This window comes from Rhinopithecus bieti, unplaced genomic scaffold (assembly GCF_001698545.2).
Source record: "Rhinopithecus bieti isolate Rb0 unplaced genomic scaffold, ASM169854v2 scaffold_3948, whole genome shotgun sequence".
Classification (NCBI taxonomy): domain Eukaryota; kingdom Metazoa; phylum Chordata; class Mammalia; order Primates; family Cercopithecidae; genus Rhinopithecus; species Rhinopithecus bieti.
This window is the reverse complement of record NW_016804646.1, coordinates 1,525,140-1,549,405: the sequence shown is the minus strand read 5'-3', so window position 1 is coordinate 1,549,405 and position 24,266 is coordinate 1,525,140. Positions and strand designations below refer to the sequence as shown.

The 24,266-nt window shown below is 35.2% G+C and overlaps 1 protein-coding gene across 7 annotated transcripts in view; it reads right to left on the bottom strand.

Annotated features, from left to right (window-relative positions):
• PDE10A (phosphodiesterase 10A) overlaps positions 1–24,266 on the bottom strand; it is a 702,663-nt gene that overhangs the window by 55,383 nt on the left and 623,014 nt on the right. For all 7 annotated transcript variants that reach the window (XM_017869545.1, XM_017869546.1, XM_017869550.1 and 4 more), the window contains 5 exons: positions 23,693–23,785; positions 21,030–21,216; positions 5,922–6,064; positions 4,796–4,879; positions 2,271–2,421 (listed from right to left, as the gene is read on the bottom strand). In XM_017869545.1, coding sequence (XP_017725034.1) covers positions 2,271–2,421; positions 4,796–4,879; positions 5,922–6,064; positions 21,030–21,216; positions 23,693–23,785 — 658 coding nt within the window. The remainder of the gene's footprint in view (positions 1–2,270; positions 2,422–4,795; positions 4,880–5,921; positions 6,065–21,029; positions 21,217–23,692; positions 23,786–24,266) is intronic.

The following is a 24,266-nucleotide window of genomic DNA, read 5'->3' as shown; positions in this document are numbered from 1 at the left end:
CTCAGAAAGAATGCGAGGAGAGGATTTTGAAAGAGCCAGTAGGGTAACACTTGCATGGGGTTTACTGCAATGAAGAGCGAAGTAACAGGGAGGGAGCCGAGGAGAGCGGCAGATGAGAGCATATTCTAAGATGGAAGTAAAAACTGCAGGCGTACATGCAGATGGCAGTGATCCAGAAAAGAGGGGTGAGAGCATAATGGAGGAGAGAGAAGAGAGGGAAGCACTGGTAGGCAGTGCTCTCAAAGAGGTGGTGGCGACAGATATGACAAAGCAGAAGGGTCAGCTCTGGAGAGGAGTGTGGTGCAAGGCAGAGCCTGCTGAGGGCAGATGTGGACAGATGGGGGTGCTGGGATGGGAGTCGGCAGAAGTTCTCACAGGCGCATTTTTAGCGATATGCCTGCTTCTTTATCCTGATAATGCAGGACTGGTTTTCCTGCAACGTAATTGGAAGGGAAATCTCACCAGCAACCCGTAACCCCATGAGGTATCATGTTAACAATCATACTTGCCTGGCATTCTTAAGATAACTGAATTAATTATGTTGTTAATATCATTTTGTTTTGGGGTGGTTTCCATGTTTTATGCTGCTGTGTCATCATGATGTACCTGATAAGAAATCTCAAGAGTTTTACAATCTTGCACAATACGTAAAAGTTATCATCTTTCCAGTTTTTAAACTCACTTTTAAAATTGATGTGACCTTCAGTAGTTTTATTAAAGGTGTGCCAGAATCATACATCTGAAAATAATGTATAAAGAATCACCCTTCTTAAGCATTTCCCTTTAAGAAGATCAAACGATAACTTCTAATAGTTCTCTTAGAGGTTAAATTTCTTCTTTATAAAATATGTTTTAAATATTTACATATGTCATTTGGGGATTATTTTTCAGCCAAAACGATCTGATGTTTTGGGAAAATATAATTCCAGAAATGAATTAGGAACTTAAATGAGTCAACATGTATCAACAAAGTTTTCTCACTTACCGTTAAATTTTCAACTTTTGAATATAAATTGCAATGCAATTTGAAAGTATAATTTCTATAGTTCTTAAACTCACAAGGTGTGGCAAAATGGCAAAACAAGACAATGAAATTGCTTTCTTAAAAGGAATAGAATGGAGAAAACGCTGAAAGTCTCAACAATATGGGGTTCAATAGAAAAGGACTTTGTTACGACAAACAGGAAAAAAGGACCAATTTCATCTAGATCTTTTGGGCGGAGGTAATACATAATAAATTACTGATGAGGTTAAACTCCACTTGAACTAACGATTGTTCTGAAAAGCAACAAAACTAGAGGATAATTTTTTATTCTTTCTTTAAAATGCTACTAGTTTTTTTTTTCCCCCCTAGAATGCATCTTTCGAGTTTTCCACTCAGATTGTGAATTTGGTCCAATAGGATGGAAAAGGATAGGATGGACCTTCACAAACACTGGATTCTAGTTTAAATGTGAATTTGAGAAAAGCACAATTTATGTATCACAAAGATAACAGCTCCTTTCTCTGGACAGTCATAGGTCCCCTAAAAGATGATACCAGTTTTACGGAGGAGAGAAAGGAGGACTCCATCTAAGGTGTGAGTAGACACTCCCAGGATCAGTGTGGTCAGAGGGAGGGATATCCTTCAAAGTCGGGATTGTCCAGATGTAGAATCAGCATCCTTTGTGGCTACGAGTCACTAAGCGCTAAGCCTGGCTTTCAAGTAAGGGACTTGGACTGTGATTGACGAATGCAAGTGGCCATCTCCAATTCTAACTCTGAGATTCTGAAAGCTTTGGATATGTCACTAACTCTGGGTATTTAAAGTTGGGCAAATTAATTAAACATTTCAGATCCTTTGTGTCCTCATGCTAGAGGAGGTCAAAATCATTTCTGTCTTCACAGTATTTAATGCTCTAGGTTCTCAAATAGGTAGGATACATCTACATTATCCAGGGCATATAAGCAATGAATAAAATTCACTGTTTATATCCCTTCAGAACATTTAAGCTTTAATAGAGAAGGCTTTAATAGAGAAGGCTACAAAATGAGTGATTCCTTGGGGGATATTTTGATGATGCTAAAATTTCTTTTATCTACATTTCTTATACAAAATAATATGCTAAATGCTCGGGTATAGGAATCTAAAAATGGGATGCCCTTGATTTATTAAGCCAAAATTTGTCTTGGAATAACATGTCACAAATCCATGTCATTAATGTGCTCCCGACACACAGTATTAAATCCATTGAGGTTACGAGAAACAGCGGTAAAGAGTGCATACCCACCTCAAGGTCTGTGAAAAGCGCGTGATTGTTCTGAAGTATGGCGTACATGCAGTGGGCTACAGTGACCGCATGCTTCCAGTTGTGATAAGGAACCCGCCGATAGTTCTTCTTCACAGACATAATAAAACGACACAACTTTTCGAGCTCAAAGCTGCATGGAAAAGAAACTGTTATGACTGAAACCAGTACAGAATCACTAGGTTGCAGGAGAACCCCCTAGTTTAGGTACACATATGTCTGCACCTTACACACTTGCAACTCTAAAGATTTCCACCCTGACTGAATCCATAAGCACTGGAAACTCATTCACCAGTTCCTTTTCAGTTCTCTAGCCAAAAAGAAGTAAGAGAATAAAGACTCTTTTATGGTATCTGTTGTGATACGGTATCTGTTGTGATATAGTAACTGTCCCACTGGTGAGAAAATATCAGTATTCATACACAGTCACCTGTCACCAGCCCTCATGATTTTCTTTAGTTATATGTTCATTCCCTAAACCTCCCAGTGCTCAAAAGACAACAACACAGCACCATCTTGCTAACAGGTATTTTGAGCTAATATTTTCCAGAAAGAATATTCAGACTTACAAACTGCAAATACGTGTATCATGAGACTTTTCAAAGCAATTCCAAAGTATTAAGTTTTATTATATACTAAAATTGTTAAGTCCCAAATGAACATATCCAAATACTTACATAGTATATAAAATAATATAATGTATGTTTTATTACATATATTGTTACACTATGTTTTTATATTATTATGTACTTATACGTATTTAAGACTCTCTAAACTCTCAAAATAGACTTGAGACAGCGTAAAACAAAAGCCTATATAATACAAGGCTTTCTGAAATACCAAGGAGGTCGAGAATTCATAAGACCTTAAAAAAATGCGTAACCTGTGTTTTTCTCCACTGAAAATTTTCAAATGTATTTGAAGTATAGGGTATGGCATTTTAAGAATTCCAACTGGTCAAACTCTCAACTGCATTCTGAGAATTAACTGGAGTTAGGTATCCGATGTGCATCCTTTTGAAACACTAATTTACAAAAAGTTACAGATAGGAAAGACACAGACTTCAGGAGGAATGACAATTAAGTTTTAGAGAAACTAAGAGGTTCTACAAGACATTTAATTCCTAAATGAGTAAAAAAGAGCAAAAGAAAACTGTTCCTTGCATTTTAACACTGCATGTTTCCACTGTAAAGGATCAGATACAAAGTCAGGAAAGGCCTCCAGGACAGCCAAATTGGGTGGGGAAAAGATTTGCAATGAAATGGTGCCATAATTAAATTACCGACAAAGTGCCACACTCTGAATAAGAAGACATGTTACTTTTTGATCTATTCTAATAGATACATGATGGCAGGTTGAAAGTCGATGCTAAATTTACACGTGGTATTCTAAACATTTTTATTTATTATTATTATACTTTAAGTTCCAGGGCACATGTGCAGAACGTGCAGGTTTGTTACATAGGTAGACACGTGCCATGATGGCTTGCTGCACCCATCAAGCCTTCATCCACATTAGGTATTTCTCCTAATGCTATCCCTCCCCTAGCCCCTGACCCCCGACAGGCCCTGGTATGTGATATTCCCTTCCCTGTGTCCATGTGTTCTCATTGTTCAACTCCCACTTATGAGTGAGAATATGCAGTGTTTGTTTTTCTGTTCCTGTGTTAGTTTGCTGAGAATGACGGTTTCCAGCTTCATCCATGAAAGGACATGAACTCATCCTTTTATGGTTGCATAGTAATTCCATGGTGTATATGTGGGCATTTTCTTATCCAGTCTATCATTGATGAGCATTTGGGCTTGGTTCCAAGTCTTTGCTATTGTGACCAGTGCCGCAATAAACAAAACATACATGTGCATGTGTCTTTACAGTAGAATGATTTATTATCCTTCGGGCATAAACCCAGTAATGGGATTGCTGGGTCAAATGGTATTTCTAGTTCTAGATCCTTGAGGAATCACTATACTGTCTTCCACAATGGTTGAACTAATTTACACTCCCACCAACAGCATAAAAGTATTCCCACTTCTCCACATCCTCTCCAGCATCTGTTGTTTCATAACTTTTTAATGATCGCCATTCTAACTGTCATAAGATGGTATCTCATTGTGGTTTTGATTTGCGTTTCTCTAATGACCAGTGACGATGAGCTTTTTTTCATATGTTTGCTGGCTGCATCAACATTCTGGTCAGGAGTAACCCGTCTCTTTCAGTTACACCACCAAATGAAATTCTAGCCTCTGTTTTTATGAAAGCTTTTTGGATTTGTTTTTTAACCAGGCTACAACCACGTTGCTAGAGCCCCTGCAGAAAATCTGGAAAGGCTGAGTATTTGTAAAATAATCTCAGCCCTTTTTTATTTGAATATTTAGAAAAAAAGTAATTTATAAATGCAATATTTTAAAATAATTTCAAACAAAGATGGTGGTGAGGCATATATGTAGAAGGAGGAAGAGGTTATGTCACCCAGTATTTCAAACAGTAAATTTTAAAGTCATTCATACCAGGATGTCCCACAGGACCGATGAACCATGTAGACAAAAATTCCAGGCCACATGTTTTCAAAAGGACCAATGTCAAAGTGGAATCTGAAATTTTAAAAGGGCAGTTTATCACTAAACGTAATTAGAATAAACATAATAAGTAAAGAAAATCATTTAATTTTTTTGTACCAAGGAGCTAAAAAGACACTGGGAGCTCAGCCATCCCTTTTCCTGCCTTCTCAGCCACATCTCTCTGGTACTGAAAGATTTTCAGGAATAAATTCCACATATTTATTCCCTTAGAAATCTAGTCCAATATCCAAGTTATTGATTCATTTTCTATTAATCTGTTTAAAATGATGCTTCATTTGTTATCAGAGAAATTAAAAGAACAAAAAGGTATATTACAAATATTAGATACATATACAATCATAGAAAAGGGGGGAAAAGCCTTTTCAGAAGTATCTTTGGAGTTGAAATTGTTTTATCTCCTATTTTAACTGCAATAACAATTTCACTAATATAAACCCCGAAGTTATTACCTATTTTTCATTTGCTAATTTAGTTACCAACATTAGACTTGAATTAACAGTATGGTATAATATATACTATAATTTCAATTGTAAGGCAAATAGTAGCTCTAAGTCACTTCTGAAGGTTTCCTATGTAGATACTGTTGGCTTACACTTACAATGAACATACAAACGGCCCTACCCTCTAGTAACTTAAGTATCTTAACACAGGATTAAAAAATAAAGTATGAAAGTCAAACTATGACAAAATTCTTGAATTTAATTTGGAAGTTTAAATTTATATGGAAATGAGAACTTTTTGATATGTTAAATGCCATTTTGAGTGTTAAATATTAAATGGTATAAAGTATGCAACAGACTAATGAGAAATGCTAACATTTCGGTTAACTCATTTCAAAATTGAGTTCAGATTTTCTTTTTTAAGGTAATGAGATCTGGCCTTTATTTCCAAATCCTCTCATAATATCTGGAATCACTTTGGAAGGAGAAAATGGCAACACTCCACATGTAATACGTGTATAATAATTGTGACTCTAATTCTATAACCTGTCTCACTTTAAGTTCAATTCAATTAAAAATCGTTTCTGAAGAAACTGACAAAGCAACATACTTACAATTCAATTTCTTTGCAGAGACGCACAGGAAGGGTGAATCGCATGAGGTCTTGCCACTCTTCTGCAGTACAAATGCTATGGTAGGACAGCTTTTCCATCGTTACCCGGTAAATGCACTCTGAGTGGCGAATTCTATGATACATCTAGAAGGCAAATCCAAAAAAAAAAACCAAAATTAAAATAATATTTAAATTGTTTTGTCACTGAAGTTCAGAATTGGTATTAAAGAATCAGAACTAGAATTAAAACCAAAGTAGATTTATTATTATCCATATTTCCATATGCACAGGGATGTGCACACATGACTTTGCAGATTCAAAAGAAATTATTTTTTTTTAAAAAGATAGTATCTCTGCTTTAAAATTTTCATCAGACATCTCTTGGTAATGAGGTTACTTGGCATTTGTCTTCTTTAAAATGCTCTGCATTTCTGTATTTTAAATAATAAAATCAAACACATCCATTTTATTATCAGAAAATGAATATTAATATTTTTAAAGATCACAATAAGATCTAAGGTACTTCTCAATCTATTACAACGAAAACTTTAATTACTACATTTCACCTGCGCATCAAATTCAACTTCCTTGGGAGGGTTTTAGCACATCATTTCCTTCTCTGGTTTTTAGTCTTAACAGGACTTTTACTATTCTTAACAGAATTTGGGGTGTTATTGGTGTTTCAGCAACGAACTCACATGAGTAACACAGGTTTGCATTCATCAGTCATAGACTGTGTCCATAGAGTAGGTATATAAATTGGTCATTACATTGATTGACAATGGATAAGTATATTTTGCCATCCTATTAAGTTGAAATCTTGTGTATCTGTATCTGTCTGCAAATGTTTTACAAATAATTATAAATTAATATGTGAGATAAAATAAAAACATGCTGTGGAGCCAAAGGAATGGGTCAATATTTATACTTGTGAATGATTAAGTAGATGAGATTAATTAGGAACTGTCTGAAGCAAAGTAATACGAAAACGTGGTGGGAAGCTAGAGTAGCTTTTGTAACATTTTGCATTTTTAAAGTAACATTTTCTACAGGATAGCTTCACCATCTGTAGGTCAGACTATCCAGTCTACATAAAAATACAAAAGAACGCTGGGCAAGGTCACTCACCCCTGTAATCCCAGCACTTTTGGAGGCCCAGGTAGGTGAATCATCTGAGGTCAGGAGTTCAAGACCAGCCTGGCCAACATGGCAAAACCCTGTCTCTACTAAAAATACAAAAATCAGCTGGGTGCACGCCTGTATCTCAGCTATTTGGGAGGCTGAGACAGGAGAATCGCTTGAACCTGGGAGGTGGAGACTGCAGTGAGCCAAGATGGCACCACTGCACTCTTGCCTGGGTAACAACAGTGAAACTCTGTCTCAAAAAAAAAAAAAAAAAAAAAAAAAAAAAAAAAAAGAATGAAGCTAAATGGGTCAAGAGTGAAGATATTTTCTTTATTTCATCATTTAAAAATATTTAGCTTCCTTCTTGGCGATCTCAAAGTCCTCTCGGTCTAGAGGTTACTAAAATGTTTGATTGTGAAAACCCTATCGGTAAACAAATGGTGGCAATGCAAACCCAATGAATGAATACACAGTAATTACATGCACACAAACTGTACTCATGTATTATTTATATTATAAATAGAAACTAAAAACATTAAAATTAAGTGGCTATATTTTTAAATATTTTACCTACTAAGTAAGTCTTTGTTCTTACTAAAAAATTAGGTATTTTTAAATGTTATTAATCATCAAATGCTTTCTGTAATACTTTTGGAGATAATGATTTAAGGGATGGTTCAGTTTAATTTATTTCAGTATTTAGATTTTCAGTTATACTATTTAAGAAAGGTATTCCTTAAGAAGTATGTTGATCCAAATGGAATAAAGGCTGTACTGGCTGTGGCTAATGCCTGTAATCCCAGCACTTTGGGAGGCAGAGGCAGGCAGCAAGACCAGCCCGGCCAGCATGGTGAAACCCTGTCTCTACTAAAAACACAAAAAAATTAGCCAGGTACGGTGACACACACCTATAATCCTAGCTACTTGGGAGGTTGAGGAACGAGAATCATTTGAACCAGGAAGGCAAGAGGTGGAGGTTGCAGTGAGCTGAGATTGCACTACTGCACTTCAGCCTGAGTGATAGAGCGATATTCTCTCTCTCCAAAAAAAAAAAAAAAAAAAAAAGGTTGTATTGGCTATTCTTAAACATTACACATATATTTTTGTTTCCTAACTACTAATATGTTTGGTTGACATTCAAACGCATTTCCATTTTTCTTGATGTCAATCAGTTGACCCTGCAAACTAATCAGCTACATTTTATATTTTATCAAAAGCGTTCAAAATCAATGAAAACTCTTTGTGGAGATTTGTATCAGTTAAAACCTGCTTCATAAAACAAAATCATTAAAAATTCAACTTTAAAGGTAGAGAGAAAAAAAGGGGGAATAAAGAACAGATTAAACACATAGAAAACAAATAGCAAGATGGTGGATTTACACCAAACATAAAATCTGAATGGTCTACACATCATGATTAGAAATCAAAGACTGTCAGATTGAATAAAAAAGTATGGGCCAACTATATACTGCTTACAAGAATTTTACTTGAACTATAAAGACATAGAGTAAAATTAAAATGATGGAAAAGATACATTATTTAATACCAGTCAAAAGAAAGTTACAATGACTTTATTAATAATAACAGGCAAGGTAGAGTTCAGAACAAAGACTATTACTAGGAATAAAGAAAATCATTTTCAATAACAAAAGGGTTAGGTCATCACAAGGACGTAACAACTCTAAGTACGACACACCTAATAAGATAGTTTTGGTATATACGAAGCAAACAATGACAGAACTGCAAATAAAATAGACAAATAGATAAATCCACAATGAGAGCTAGAGATTTCACACCACCCTTTGAACTGAACTACTCATATATCAATCCAATCAAAATCCCAGTAGGCTATTCTATAGGAAATTAAAAGCGGATTCTATAATTCATATGGAAATTCAAAGGACCTAGATTAGCCAAAATAACTCTGAAAACAAACAATGAAGGTGAGGAAATTATACTGCCTAAATCCAGTACTTATTATAAAGTTATAGTAACTAAAGCAGTGCGGTTCTGGCATCAAGGGGCACAAACAGACCAGTGGAACCAAACACAGAAATAGAATGAATATAGACTTAACTATTGAACCTAAAACTATAAAACTTCTAGGAAAAAAAAAAAAAAAAAAAAAACAGAGGAGAAATGTCTTAATGACCTTAAGTTAGGCAAGCATTTCTTCAATACAATGTTAAACATCATAATGAAAGGTTGAATTATCAACTGGACTTCTTCAGAGTTTAAAACTTTTGCTCTTAGAAAGAAACTGTTAAGAGAATGAAAAGACAAGCCAAAGACTGGGAGCAAATATTTACAAATAATCTATCTGATAAATGAAAATGACTTGTATCCAGAATATATAAAGAGCTACTAAAAATCAGTCAGAAAACAAACAACCACAAACAAAAGATGGACAAAAGATTTGAGAAGACACTTCACCAAAGATGGCGTACAGATGATAAATGTGAAAGAACTGGAACACATACCATGATTTGGGGAATGTGAAAGAGTACAATCACTTTCATGAACAGCTTGGAAGTAAGTCTCTTAAACAGTTACAGACCCCTCCCATGTTACCCACCACTGCACACATAAATCTTTACCCAAGAGAAACGAAATCTGTGGTCACTTAAAGGCTTGTACACAGACCAACTGTTTCCTGCAGCTTTAGTGTAATAGCCGAAAACTGGAAATCATTCAAGTATCTATCAACAAGTAAATAAATTAGTTGTGGTATGTCCATGCAATAAGCTACTAAGTAATAAAAAGTAATTAACTATTTACGTACACAACACCACCGATGAATCACAAAATTATGTTAAGGGAAAAAAGCCAAATAATACAGATTATATAATTCCCTTTATACAAAATAATTCTAGAAAATGCAAAGGAATTTATAGTGACAGAAAGCAAAATAATGGTCACCTGAAGATTGTGAGGGTCAAAAGGAAGGGGCCCACAAAAACTTCTGTAAGTCAAGGCTGTATTTATCATCTTGACTGTGTTGATGATTTCATGGGTGTGTGTGTATATTAAGTTGTACACTTTAAACATTTGCACATTACTGTGTATCAAAAACACTCAGTGAAACTGTTTTAAAAGTTCCTGCTCTTTTTAAGGGTATAGATGTCACAATTTGTATACATGACATATAAATTTCAGCAACAAAGTCACATGATAGTGAAAATACTGGCAAAGATCTATTTTCAAAGTGCTCTCTTCATAGCGAGGATTTCTTTGGAAAGCAATTATTTTCTCATGCAGTGTTAATGTCACTGGCAACTTGAGGGTTCAGATTAAATGTTATTTCTCTGAATATATCTTCTAAATACTTTCATTTGTCATTAGAAGAAGTTAGCAAATTTGGAGTCTCTGTCTTTTTGTGAAAGAAGCATGTGTACTTAATTTATTAACTGAACAACTGTACCAAGTATTTTGCTGCAAACAGAAAATCTGTGGGTAGCACAAACGAAAATGCATGAACATTTTGAAATCATCTTCATAACTGTGATTTTTTTTTCCAATTGATAAAATAATCCTCCTTAGTAAAGTTGAGAAAGAGCGTAGATAGGTTTAGAAGTATAGGCTGGACACTGCTGTCACCTTTTCCTAGCTGCACAAGGCCCACTCTACTCTGTGAGAGGAGACTCTGCTTCCTGGACAAGCCATGACCTTCTAGTGCATGAACTTTCTGAAAGCTCCTTCCATGTATTAATAATCAATAAAAAATTCTTTAATATCATTTACCCAAAAACATATCAAGACCCAAGTTTTCACATTTTCCTCATATACCTTAATGGAATGTCACTTGCTTTCCACTTTAGAGATATTAGATAGAGATTTAGAGATTCTGGTAGGAAAGTGAACAATCCACAGGATTTACTCAGTATTTACTGTAAATTGGTACTACCTGTAATTCAGTGCAATTCTATGGTAAAGCTGTTAGTAAGAGTAACTATACTAGGCAGTAAAGTAACTGCTACTATAGTCATTAACGCTATTGAGCATTTACGCAGGCAGTATGCTAAGAGTTTTATACGCATTATTTCATGTAGGTCTCACAAAACTCCTATAAGATAGTTATTCCTTTTATCGCCATTTTGTATGTTTGTGACCTAAAATTAGAATAAATTGTATTTCTATTATTCTTACAGTTTTTGATATCAATATATTGAAAATACATAAAATTTAAATTTTAGTCTTTTATTTTTTATATTTGTAATCAGTGTAGGCAAATAACACTAATTACAAGATAAAATTAATTAAAATCACAGCATGAAATAATTAGTTTTAGAAAATTTTATATTTACTTCCTATTTGCTAAATGACCTTTAATATGAATAGTAGAAAATTATATAATCTGGGATTATTAGTAGATGATTTTATCATATTCATGCAAGTTACTGATGAAGGTAGGAAACTATGTTGCCTTTTTCAGTGCATTTTGTATAAATTATTTGCCTATAATACTGCGTAAATAATCTTGCAGTCACTGTCCAAGTAGAAGAGAATTCTAGCAGAAAGAGCTGCTAGTGTCTAAAACTGAAATATATTTTGATGGCCTACCAGTCTTAGGCACGAGGATACTGAAAAGGTATATGTGCTCAAAAAGCAAAACGATAAAGACAACCTGGAAACAGGGCTGTAAGAGCATGTCTACCATACGTTAAAAATACACCCAATCACATTTTATAAAATGGCATTCCTACTCAACTGGCATACAAAAATATTTAATTAGTGATTATTTAGAAGGTTTTTCTTGGGGCCTATTTACACAATAACCCTCATTACACTTAGAAATGACTGTGTCTATGAGGCACCCTAACATTTAATTAATGTTCATAGTAAACCTAGAGTCACTTTAGGGTCAGGCGACTCTTAGAAATCTAAACTCTGGAATCATCTACTTGGAACAAATCTCTTGTCCATCATTTACTAATTGTATACATTTAGGCAAATCACTTAATGCTCTGTTCCCCAGGATCTCATCTATAGACTAAGGACACTATAGTACTTAGCCAAGAACGTAAGGTTCAGTGGAATAACACGGGAAAGGCTAAGAACAAGCACCGGCCAGTGACTGTGAAGCTCTCAGTGCTGTCAGCAACCTTATCTTAGATGGATATCAGCACTGTGTTGCCACACCATTTGGCTCTTTTGTTTGATTTTGGTGATAATCAAGAAGAGAGTCTACTTTTCTATGTGGCGGTGGCACACTGAACTGGCTTGCAAGTGCCAATTATGCACATTTCTTCCCAACTCTGCATTCATTATGGCCCACTGGTAGCTTGAAATTGTCCATATTGGGGGAATGTACAACAGCACAGAAACTGGGAGACACACAAATCAGGACCATTCTGTTTTTAGAGAGGTTGTTGTTAAACATTTACTGCACACCACCTGGTATTCTTTAAGATACAAGTAGTTTAACTTTGGGAACGTTTGAGATATAATAATTGTATTACTATTATAAATTGTGTACTATTTTCCCCTAATTTACATTTAAAATCGAATTGACAAAATACTTATTAAACTATTTTCTATATATTTGTCAATAGCCTTAAATGATATCATTAGTCAAATTAAATTGACTCTCAAAGCAAGTCCTAAAATCAAACACATACTCCACATACATATGGGGAACACTGAATAAGATACCTGTAACCACCCTTCTACTCTACACTGCTATGAGATCCACTTTTTTAGCTCCCACAAGTGAGTCAGACACGTGATATTTGCCTTTTTGTGCCTGGATAATTTTATTTAACCTAATGACCTTCAGTTTCATGCATGCTGCGGCAAGTTACACGATTTCATTCCTTTTTATGGCTGAATAATGTTCCATTGTGCATAATGTTGGTTAAGGAGTACAAAAACACAGTTGGATAAAAGGAATAAGTTCTACTGTTTGATAGTACACTAGGAAAATTACAGTTAATAATAATTTATTGTGTATTTCAAAATCGCTAGAGGATTCATAACAGTTCCAAAACAAAGAAAATATAAATATCTGAGGTGACAGATACTTCAGTCATGTTGATACGATTAATGCAGTTACAGGCATCAAATTATTCTACTTACTCCCAAAATATGTACAACTATTATAAATCAATAAAAAGGAAATGCTGTGCTGGTTATTTTATAGCACAGGGCAGTGCTGCAGCAGACTAAAGAAATAACAGACCCATCAGAGGGTGTGGTTTGAGGCTCCGGGGTGTGAAGGGAAGGTCCATGCAGGACGAGACTTGCCTGTGGCTGCAAGAGGAGAGGAGCTGAACTGAGAATTCCATAAGAAAAAAAGAAGCCTTGTCTCTACTTGGGGCTATGGGTAGAAAAGAAATAGTCTCCATCCATTGAGAATATGGAAATCAAGCCCGAACCATATGTAGTTGTAGTTTCCGAATTTATACTAACATATTGCAGGAATTTCAAGCTAAAAACTTAACAGAAACAAATACCTGGACTCAGATCACTGAAAGCCTGGGGCACATGGAAAACATTACATATATCTGAGCATGAGGGTCTCCCACAAGGGAGATAATCTGAGAGAAATTTGAGTAGGTAAACAAGTAAACGATGACATGAAAAAAAATCTAAGAATTGAAAGATCAATAGATATTAGTACCCTCTACGAACTGAGCTAATGAAAAACACTTAATGAGAGATTTAAAATACAGTGTTGCAAAAATACGGCATTTGGTATGTGACTTACTACGGTTGTACAACTATTCTAGTTTATGGAAACCACGGTACCAAAATGCAAAAACAAAACAAAACAAAACAAAAACCACAAAGATTTCTTTCTGTTTCTTTCTCAGTAGAGTTTTACCTTTGACCTAATCGTGGGTGGAAGTATTTGAAACACTTTCTAAAAGACAGGCCCAAGCACCTGCTGTCTGCAGCACCAGAGAGAGTTCTTTCATGCTGAGGATTGCAAAGGTGACAATGGTTTTTCTCTAATGTGTTTCAGTGCATTTGAAACCACTGGGAACAAATTTAAAAAAAAAACATTTGTGTGTGTTATGTTCCTGTGAAATAAGAGACAGTTGAATTCAGGAGAAAGTAGGGGCATTGGAAAATGACTCTCCAGCTGTGTGCCCCAAATGCACCCCAGTATATGGAAACCAACTGGTGTCCTAATGCAGGAATGCTGACTTCTCTCCTCTGTAAGTTGACAAGTTCCATCTCAGGGCAGACACTAAAGGTCTTCCTTGCTATTTTCCGGTAAGTAAATGAAGCAAATCAAATTTTAATGAATTTTATAGCCTTACAACCAAAAGAAGAAAAAAAAAAAGATTGAACTCAGCTGAAATTAGTTATCTATAAACTTGTAGACTTGGAGAAGCACTAAACTTTTCTTTTCATGTAACCCCAAAAATTCAGTTTAAGAATTGTTATTCAATAGTATCTAAGTGTAGTCAAATTCAAGATGAGGGAAAAGGATATGTGTGTGTGTGTGTGTGTGTGTGTGTGTTTGTGTGTGATCATGACACTACTAACAGGAGATAGTTGCATTTTAGGAGATAACTTTGTGACTCAATGCATTGGTATAAGATGTATTTTTGATTTTCCTTAGAAAACTATTGTTGGGAATATACAATACTCTTAAGGCAATCTTCAGTTCATCATCTATAATTGCAAATTTAATTTACATAATTCTCCTTTGAAGTATGTCCCAAGTGCCAAACTTTCTGTTAATCGATTCCAAACTCTTTTATTAACCATATCTTTGCTCTACCATCTATATTACTTTATGAATTTTTTTTTCTTAACTTTTCACCCTCATTTCTAACAAAATTAACCTTACCTTCTGTGATGGTTAATTCTAAGCATCAACTTGACTGGGTTAGAGGATGCTCGGACAGCAGGTAGATCATGATTTCTGGGTGTTTCTGGGAGACTGGCACTGGAATCAGGGCACTGAGTAGGGAAGATCTGCCCTTACCCAATGCGGTAGGGCACCAGGCAACTGGCTGAGGACCCTGACAGAACAGAAAGGTAAAGGGCAGGCAAAGTCTCTTTCTGTTCTAAAGCTGGGACACCTACCCTGTTCCGGAACATCAGATCTCCAGGATCTCTGCTCTTTGGAGTTTAACTTGTACCAGGTGCACCCCAGCTTCTCAAGCCTTTGGCCTCTGACTCAGGGTTTCACCATCGGCCTCCCTGGTTGTGAGGCTTTCAGAGTTGGACTGAGCTGTGCAACTGGTTTTCCTGGTTCTCCAGCTTGAAGATGGCCTATTGGGGGACTTTTTAGCTTCCATAATCATATGAACCAATTTCCCTCCTAAGTCCTCTCTCATGTATCTATTCATTTATATATGTATCCTGTTGGTTCTGTTTCTCTGGAGAACCCTAATGCACCCCAGTCCATATTTTATACATAAAATGTAAAAACACTTCTTAATAATTATCTTCCCTGTAAGCAACCTTAGGACCTTAGGGAAGAACAATGTCAGAGAGAAGGCAGTACATGTAGCGAGCACGGGGACCTGTCTGCAATCATTCATACCCTGGCTCTAGCACATACTAGATATGTGCCCTTGGGGAAATTATTTATACTCTATATATCCACTATTTTTCTTAAAAAACCTGGAGATAATAATAACTGCACTCATGGGATTGTTGTGAGAACATATGACAAGAGATTTCGTATGTAAAGTGTCTAGAACAATGCCTGTCACACAATAAAGCCTCATATCAAATAAGAGTTGTTCTTATCATAGTCATCTTTATATCCACCATCTGGTATAAGAAAGATATGCAAACTTGGTAGTCGAATTCTGGAATGAATAAAGGTTCAACCACTTATTAAATTTGTCCCTAACCAACTAATTTCATTTTAATAGCAAATTTAATAGCAAAATTCATGCCCCTTTCATGTTCAAATGTCTTTCTATCCAAAATGCACAGAGCTAATCTGTTTTAAAATATTTATTTTTCTAGGCAAAAGATGTAACTGATATTACTGTTCTGTTAGCTTTTCTGAGGCATATTAAATGGTTTCTTTAAAATCATAGTATAAATGAGTAAATTAATTGACTCGGATTTAAAAGATGTTTTCTGTTGATAGTACTTCCAAGTACATGTTAGCTCAATAAATGAAAAGAGATGTTGCCAATCAGAGACATTCCCCTTTATTCAATAAAAGGAATGAATTCAAATATTTCTAAAGATGAAATAAAGAAAAATAAAGACATAATAAGCGTTAATACGGCCTACGTGCCCTGCTTCTTAGATACGCTCTTAATCAAACAAGACCACAATAAAATATGCCGTTACATTATCATGTTCAGTATTAGAAACAAGAATTTTCATGTACAAAACATGCTTCTGTTAGGGATATAATAATTTGTTCAAGAGCAGAAATACTTTGAATTCCCCAAGATCAACACAATTAAAATGACAATAATGGTCAACGATTAAAAAGAACTTCATGCTGCACAAAGATTCTCCATATTTATGATCTTGATAATTACTAATGTATGTTCTCTAGAAAGTAGAACATTCAGGAAAAGATGGGGAACCTGCAGCTGTGATTGAGTGTTTGGGACAACACATAAAACAAGGTGCTTTTCTTAATTTTTATATGATGCTTGGGGAAAAAAAAAGCTCAAAACAGCAAAGCAAAATTGCTAAAGAACAACCACAGGCATCTCAGTGCCAGAGTGATGACCAGAATTTGGGTCTTGGTCATTAGTAGTAGTTCGTGGCATCAACCTTTTCAAGTGGGTAAGGTTCTAGGGATCCCACTATAAAGAAAGCAGATGCTATCTTATTGAAACTAGCATAAATTGGGAGCTATTTTCTTTTATTTTTTTATTTAGATGGATGCTTTCTTCAACAGGCAAAAAATATCAATTTAAAGAAGACATGTGAACTGGTCTTTCCGAACTGGAACAAAGTTTTGAAATAAACCCAGCCACCAGTCTTCATCAGACTGGAAGGCCAGGGAGAAGAAGGAAGAAGGAATCATCATGAAGCTGTGGACTCAAATCTCTTATTCTTTCTAAGTTGGAAAACTTCAAAATAACATAATTTTATAAGCTTTAGTAAGGAGAAAAATATACTGCAGTTAAAACATGGTAATAAATTCCACAGAGAGCTTGCAGCTACACTGCATATATTTTCAATGTATACCTTAAAGGTAACCAGCTTTGGCTGGGCGAGGTGGCTCACGCCTGTAATCCCAGCACTTTGGGAGACAGAGGCAGGTGGATCACCTGAGGTCAGGAGTTTGAGAATAGCCTGGCCAATGTGGTGAAACCCCATCTCTACTAACAATACAAAAATTAGCTGGGCATGATAACGCGTGCCTGTAATCCCAGCTACTCAGGAGCCTGAGGCAGGAGAATTGCTTAAGCCCGGGAGGTGGGGGTTACAGTGAGCTAAGATCACGCAACTGCACTCTAGCCTGGGTGACCAAGAGTGAAACTCCGTCTCATAAAGAAAAGGTAACCAGCTTTGGTCTAGTGAGGGTGACTACTTGGCGGAACTGCTGCTGCATATGTTACTTGTCACTGTCGGAGAAAAGCATTGCTGTGATGCGGTTCAAAGTGTTTAGAAAAATTATAATCATTTCCAATATCAACTCATACCAGTCATTTTATCAAAATTTTACCCTACATAATTTAAATAATCAGTGTAAAAACGGAATGACTATTAACTTACAACTTTTCAGAAGTTTTTTGTTTTTTTCTGTGCGGTTTAATCATGAATTAAATCCAGGTATTACGATACCAGAATTAGTGACTTAGAAAAGCATTTGAATCTGCTAGTCTAGTTCTTAATTTATGTATTCTTGAAAGTACACAACAATATTTCAAGAGATACATGGACAAATGAACAAATTTTAAGATGATCAATTTCCATATTCTTAACTTTCACACATATTCTTACTAAAATGACTTTTCCCACATCCCATTTTGAAACTGACCTGTTATCAAATTGCTATAATACAAAGGGGAAAATATAAAATACTGGTATTAATGAGGGCTAATAAAGTTTTCTGAAACTTTCCTAAAACATTAAAGGTGAATTTCAGTAAATTCTCAACTGATGGCTCATTAAAATAATTTTGGTGTCAGAATCATCAGTAGTTTTGGTATATTAGCTCAGGTAGAATTAAGAGAAATTGTGATAATAAAACTTTATTAATGGAAGCAATTCTTACAGCTTCCTTAAAAAATAAGAGGGACAAGTTGGAATAAGATTGATGCTGAATCTGAGAGCCAAATTTCTCACTGTCACAAAGAAAGTTCCTAAGATTAAAATAAAATGGCTAGAGGGCATTCTGTGGTATTAGACTGGGGGTATCAATAGGTATCGTAGAGAGAGAAAGAGACAGAGAGAATGAATGGACATAGAGATTTATGTATAAACTCATTTCTAAAGAAGTCAGTGAGAAAGTGGCGGGAGAGTCCCCTGCAGAAACCTGCAGACATGACCTTCAAAGGGCAGAAGGTTAACAGGCTTAGTGATGAAGCACACGCCTGCTAACAGGATGCACTGACACATCCGTACGTGAACTCATTCTCACAAATATGACCTCATATAATCATGAGGAAACACCAGACAAATCCAAAGTAAAGAATATCCTAAAAAACAATAGGTGTATACGCTTTAAAAATACCCAGGTCATGAGAGACAACACTAAGGAATCGTTCCAGATAAAAGGAGACTAAAGAGGTCTGCAGATGAGATAACAGTACAGTACTTGCGATGGGTTAGGTTGTGGCCCCCCCAAAATTCATGTATTAAAGCCTAACCCCTGGTACCTTAGCATGTATTATCTTATAAACAGAAATTATTTAGAGATGGGGCCTTTAAAGAGGTAACTAAGATAAGAGGAGATTTAAAGTGTGGGTCCTAATCTAATACTAGTGTCTTCATAAGAAGAGTCTAGGACAGAGGCATGTACACGGAGACAGCGGCAACCATGTGAGGGCACGGTGAGAAGGCAGCCATCTGCAAACCAAGAAAAGAGGCTTCAGGAGAAACACACCTTGATCTTAGACTTCCAGCCTCCAAAACTGAGAAAATAATTTCCTGTTGTTTAAGCCACCTGGTCTGTGACATTTATTACAGTAGCCCTAGCAAGCTAATACAGTACCAATGTTAATTTCTTGATTTTTAAATCAGGCAGTGGAAAAATAAGATAATGTCCTTGTTTTTAGAAAATACAAACTGAACCATTTAGGAGTTATGAGACACTATATCTGAAACATACTCTCATAGACATCAGAGAAAGACAGTATCTATGTAAGAGAGAAAGAGAGAGACAAAGAAAGTATATCGAAGCAAAAATGGCACATATATTAACACTTGGGGAATATGGATAAAAGTATAAGGGATCTCTTTGTATTACTTTTGCAACTTTTGCTTTTGTCTGAAATTATTTCAAAATAAAAAGTATAAAAAATTATGCTAAATCTAGTTTCATTTAACAACAAGAAAATTCATGAACAGGTATATTAACTATTGTTGTTTTAAGCCATAGGTATCTAAGAAAAAAGTTTTCAATATTTTTGTTTTTTATTTTTTGATGTTTATCAAAATGTTATAATAGTTGTTTTGATCACATATATACTAATAATACATAATACCACCACAATCCAAAATGAATTTTAACACTTATTATACATGGTTTAGACATACCCATGTATTATCTTATAAACAGAAATTATCTTAGGGTAATTAATAAAATAAAACATAAAATATATTCAACTTTTGTTGGATAACCAATACATATTCAGAGAGTAAACATAACACTAAATTTTCCCATCCTAAGATCTTGCTATTGTGTTTTTTAATATAATATGTATCAAGCTTCTATATAGTACTTAAATTCCATTGACTACATTTAAAAATGGTAACAGTAAATATTCAGAATAAACTAGAAATTACGATCTTTGTGACTTTTAAACTAAATAAGACAAGCATTAAGCTGTCAACCTTATTTATGAGAGACACATAGATACTAAAAATATTTGAAGCAAAAGAGTTTGACAGCATTCCTACTTTATTTCTGAGGAGCTATGTAAGAGTAACTGTCCCCCAAAAGGGCACCAGGAATGCATAAGGAGAGAGGACGGGTATTCTCTTACTAAACAGAACAAACTGAATTAAAAACATTTACCCTCAGTCACCAGAAGGTAAGTTTTACCAATCTTTGTCCCTAGGTATGTCTCCACTGTTCCTATGAGTTACATGGTTACTCCTACGGAATACAGTCCTACTCCCAAAAAAGCAGTTTCTAATTGATTAAGGGGGCAGCTCCAATTTATGTTGATTTAGCTCTATGAAAAGGTCATCATACTAAAATTTTCCCTCACCTCAGAATTCTAGTAATATCATTAAAGGATTACTACAATTTACGAATACTAAATGTTCAATTCATTTAAAATATAACAATGTAAAGAAAGACAATAAATTCTACTACTCAAGTGAGACTTGAGAATCCACATTGAGCTTCACGTTACCCTTCAGTGAACACGGTCTAACTTTCAGGAGGACTAATGAGTTAACACCCAGAATGCTTCTGACATGGGCAACCTGGTGCCTCACTTTTTGTCACAAATAGAACTTTCCTGGTGGGTGTCAAAACATGAGGTGTGACTATACTTTCGTGTAAGGATCTCAAATGAATGCATTTGACAAACAATCAAGATTTAGGTAGCATTTTCTTTCTTCATTTATGTAGATACCATTAAATATAAGCCTGATGCTTGGACATTTTACCTTGACAGTCACTTCGCTTTTCTTCTTAACAAATTCCCACCTTGAAATCAATGCAAACTGTTAGGAGACTGTTCTTTTCCTTGCAAGGAATTTTATGACATTTTCTAAAACATGCACAATCAGGAATCACTCACTTTTCCTGGTTTGTAAAGGAAATATAAATGAAAAAACAAAAGCCCCTCAAGCTGCTTCATGAAAAGTGTTCAAATTAATATGGAGTAGTAAAAAATGGTATTTAATAAATAGTACTTACATTAGCACAGTGTAAGGCTAAAGCACAAAAGACGGCAAACATTTTGAAGTTATTTTCATCGGTTTTAGAGAAGGCACTGCCACTGATTTTGTTGACCATCTGCACCACACCTATCACGCTGCCTCGGCTGACGATGGGCATGCACAGGATATTCCGCGTGGTGTAGCCTGTGTACAAGTCTACTTCTCTGTGGGGTGACACAACCGAAAATAACAACAAAAAAAGGCAGAAGAAATAAAGGACACAGTCAATCATAACTCTCCCCTCAGTCTTTGCAATTTACATATGCTTCCATTCCATATGATGGTAATGGCACTTTTAGCTTCTGCATTCAGGGACGGTAACATTCCACAGAGTTTTATTAAAACCTGTCCCAAAATATTCTAACCGTTGGTTCTTTTGTCTCCAAGCAAGTTTTCTAGGATAGTCTCTAAGAGGATTTCAGCCTATCATTTGAAGTATCCAGCGTTACTAAGTAAACAGGAAAAAAATGTGGATTCAGAGGAGAAATTCAATTAAAGTTGATAAAATAACACGATCCTTTGAAGTTGATCATGTTTATGAGAAAGGTAACTTGCTAAACCAACTTACAGAGTTTCCACTTTAAAAACTAGAGCAGTGGTCAGCAAACTGCACCCAGGGGCCAAATCTGCCCTCTCCCCTTTATAAGTAAAGTTGTATTGGAACACGGTCACACCATTCATTCGTAGATTGTCTGATTCTGCCATCACCCCACAAGGCTGAGTTGTGGATTTGTGACAAGGACATCAGTGCCTATAAACGTAAACATACTCACCATCTGATCCTTAACAGAGAAGGTCTGCTGACTCCTATTGTGAGGAAATGTTTTCAGAACACGGGACTAAGTTGCATAGAAACAGTGATATAGCTAACTGTTGGTAGTTACATGGGAGTCTTCAGTGCCTGGCTTCTCTCATTTAGCATAATGGTTTTTGAGATTCATCCATGTTGTTGCATGTCTTAGTGGTTAATTCCTTTACATTGCTGAATTATATCTCTATTGAACGGACATATCGTATTTTGTTCCTTCATTCACCAATTATTGGACAATATTCTTTTAATAGCCAGTTTTGGCAAATATAAATAATGCTGCTTTGAAGATTTGCATACAAGTCCCTGTAGCACCATGTTTTCATTTTTCTTGTAGTAAACAGAAGTGGAGCTGATTAGTGGACTGTACAGTAAGTGTATATTTAACTTTCCAAGAAAGTGCAAACCTGTTTTTCCAAGTGGATGTACCATCATATATTCCCACCAACAATGTACGAGGGTACTCGTTTCTCCACATCCTGGCCAATCTTTGCTAATGCAAATGTTTTAAAGTCACAGCCATTCGAGCTGGTGTACAGCGAGGTCTCATGTCAATTATATTTATATTGCCCTCACTTCAAGCATTTTTCATGTATTTAGTGATCAGTTGTATATCTCCTTTTGTGGATTGTCTGTTACAATCATCTGCCCTTTGTATTAAATTGGGTTATCTTCTCATTGTTATGTTGGAAGAGTTTTTATATATAAGGATTTTGTCAGATACGTTTTACAAACATTTTCTCCTAATCTGGTGCTTGCATTTTCATTTTATTAACAGTCTGACTCATACATTTTTATATAAAGATTTGACATAAGGATATGCAAATATATTTAATTTTTAAGTACTAAATGATGAGCTTGGACTTTTGGAAAAAAATAAACTTTCAGTGTACCTTTAATTTACTGACAGTATATATTACTAGAATATTGCTGTGTTTTTATATGAGTTGTGTATATTTGACATCAACTGATCAAATACCTGCATAAACTTCCTATTGCTTATGTTACTTGTCTCTTAAAGTAAACCACGTGTTGGGATTAACTAAACACTGCTGTCAAACTACGTAAATATTACTCTCTAACAGTCATAGCATCAATCCTGAGACTTTCCATTTCTAGAGGTTTATTAAAATCAAATTACATAACTGGGTTTGTAACTCTCCAAAGAAAGTCAAAACAAAACAAAAAATCTTTATAAGCCATCCTAATATCCATCTTCAATAATATCCAATAAAAGATGCAACTTAGTTACTTTGGGTTGGGTAAATTTTCCAGATCTTTTATGAATATTATCTGTGATCTTAAAACAACAGCAACAAAATTGGCATTATCATACTCATCTTAAAGATGAGGAAACTGAGGCTCAGAGAGATTAAGTAACTTATGCTAGGTCAACTGAGAGCTAATAAATGACAGAACAGTGCTTCAAAGCTAGACCTACTCATCTCAAAAGTATGCAAATTTCTTACTATGTGTTGCAGCCTTTGAGCATATGATTTGATGGAGAATATGTTCGTTACAAAATCATGACACTACAATGAAAAAAAAGTCCCACAGTAGCTCTATAAATTAGAACTTCCGCCTATCAGTTATTTTTATAACATTCTAAACTCCTCTACCTAGATATCATTATACATTAGTGGATTAGAATCCATCATTTTATAAATATCTGAATATACTGCCTATTGATAGCAGAGTTGGTTCAAAGAAGAAAACTAAGGAAGAAAGAACTAAATTGGGACATGGAGAACTCAGGCTCCACGGAAGAGGTTTCAGCTGAGTGGGACATCACAGAAGAAATCAATGGAGTGCCAAAATCAGCTATTTCTTACCTGTTAAAGCGTGGGTCTGCATAGGCATCTGGAATGTTCAGGACTTCCCCTGTTCTTGCTACTTGGCCAGCAATTCCTTTCTCAATTGAAAATCTGCATATGTAAAAGAGAAGGACATGCTAATTAAAATATGGATGCTGTAGAATAATTCAAAAATATTCCATTGTTAACAATATTGAATTAAAAGCACTATTTTACTTAAATGCATGTATTAATTTTATATTTACATATTCTGAAAATCACCTTATAAAATATGTAAAATAAAGCAGAAAACATTACACAGTAACCACCTGAGAACCTTAAAATATTAATTCACAAATTGAGATCAAACAATCAACTAGTATCCTCCTGCTCTGAACAATAATAATCTCTTCTATTTGCAAAGTACTTTATAATTCACAAGACGCTTCAACATACATTTTTTTAATGGATTCTCAATGAGGTGTGAACGAAGGCCTATATAGGTTCAGCAATTTGCCAACATTCATAAAATATCAGTGGCACAAGGAAAACTAGAATGCTGGTTTCTACCATTGTGCTTTCTACCACACATATAACCAAACTCACAAGTTAT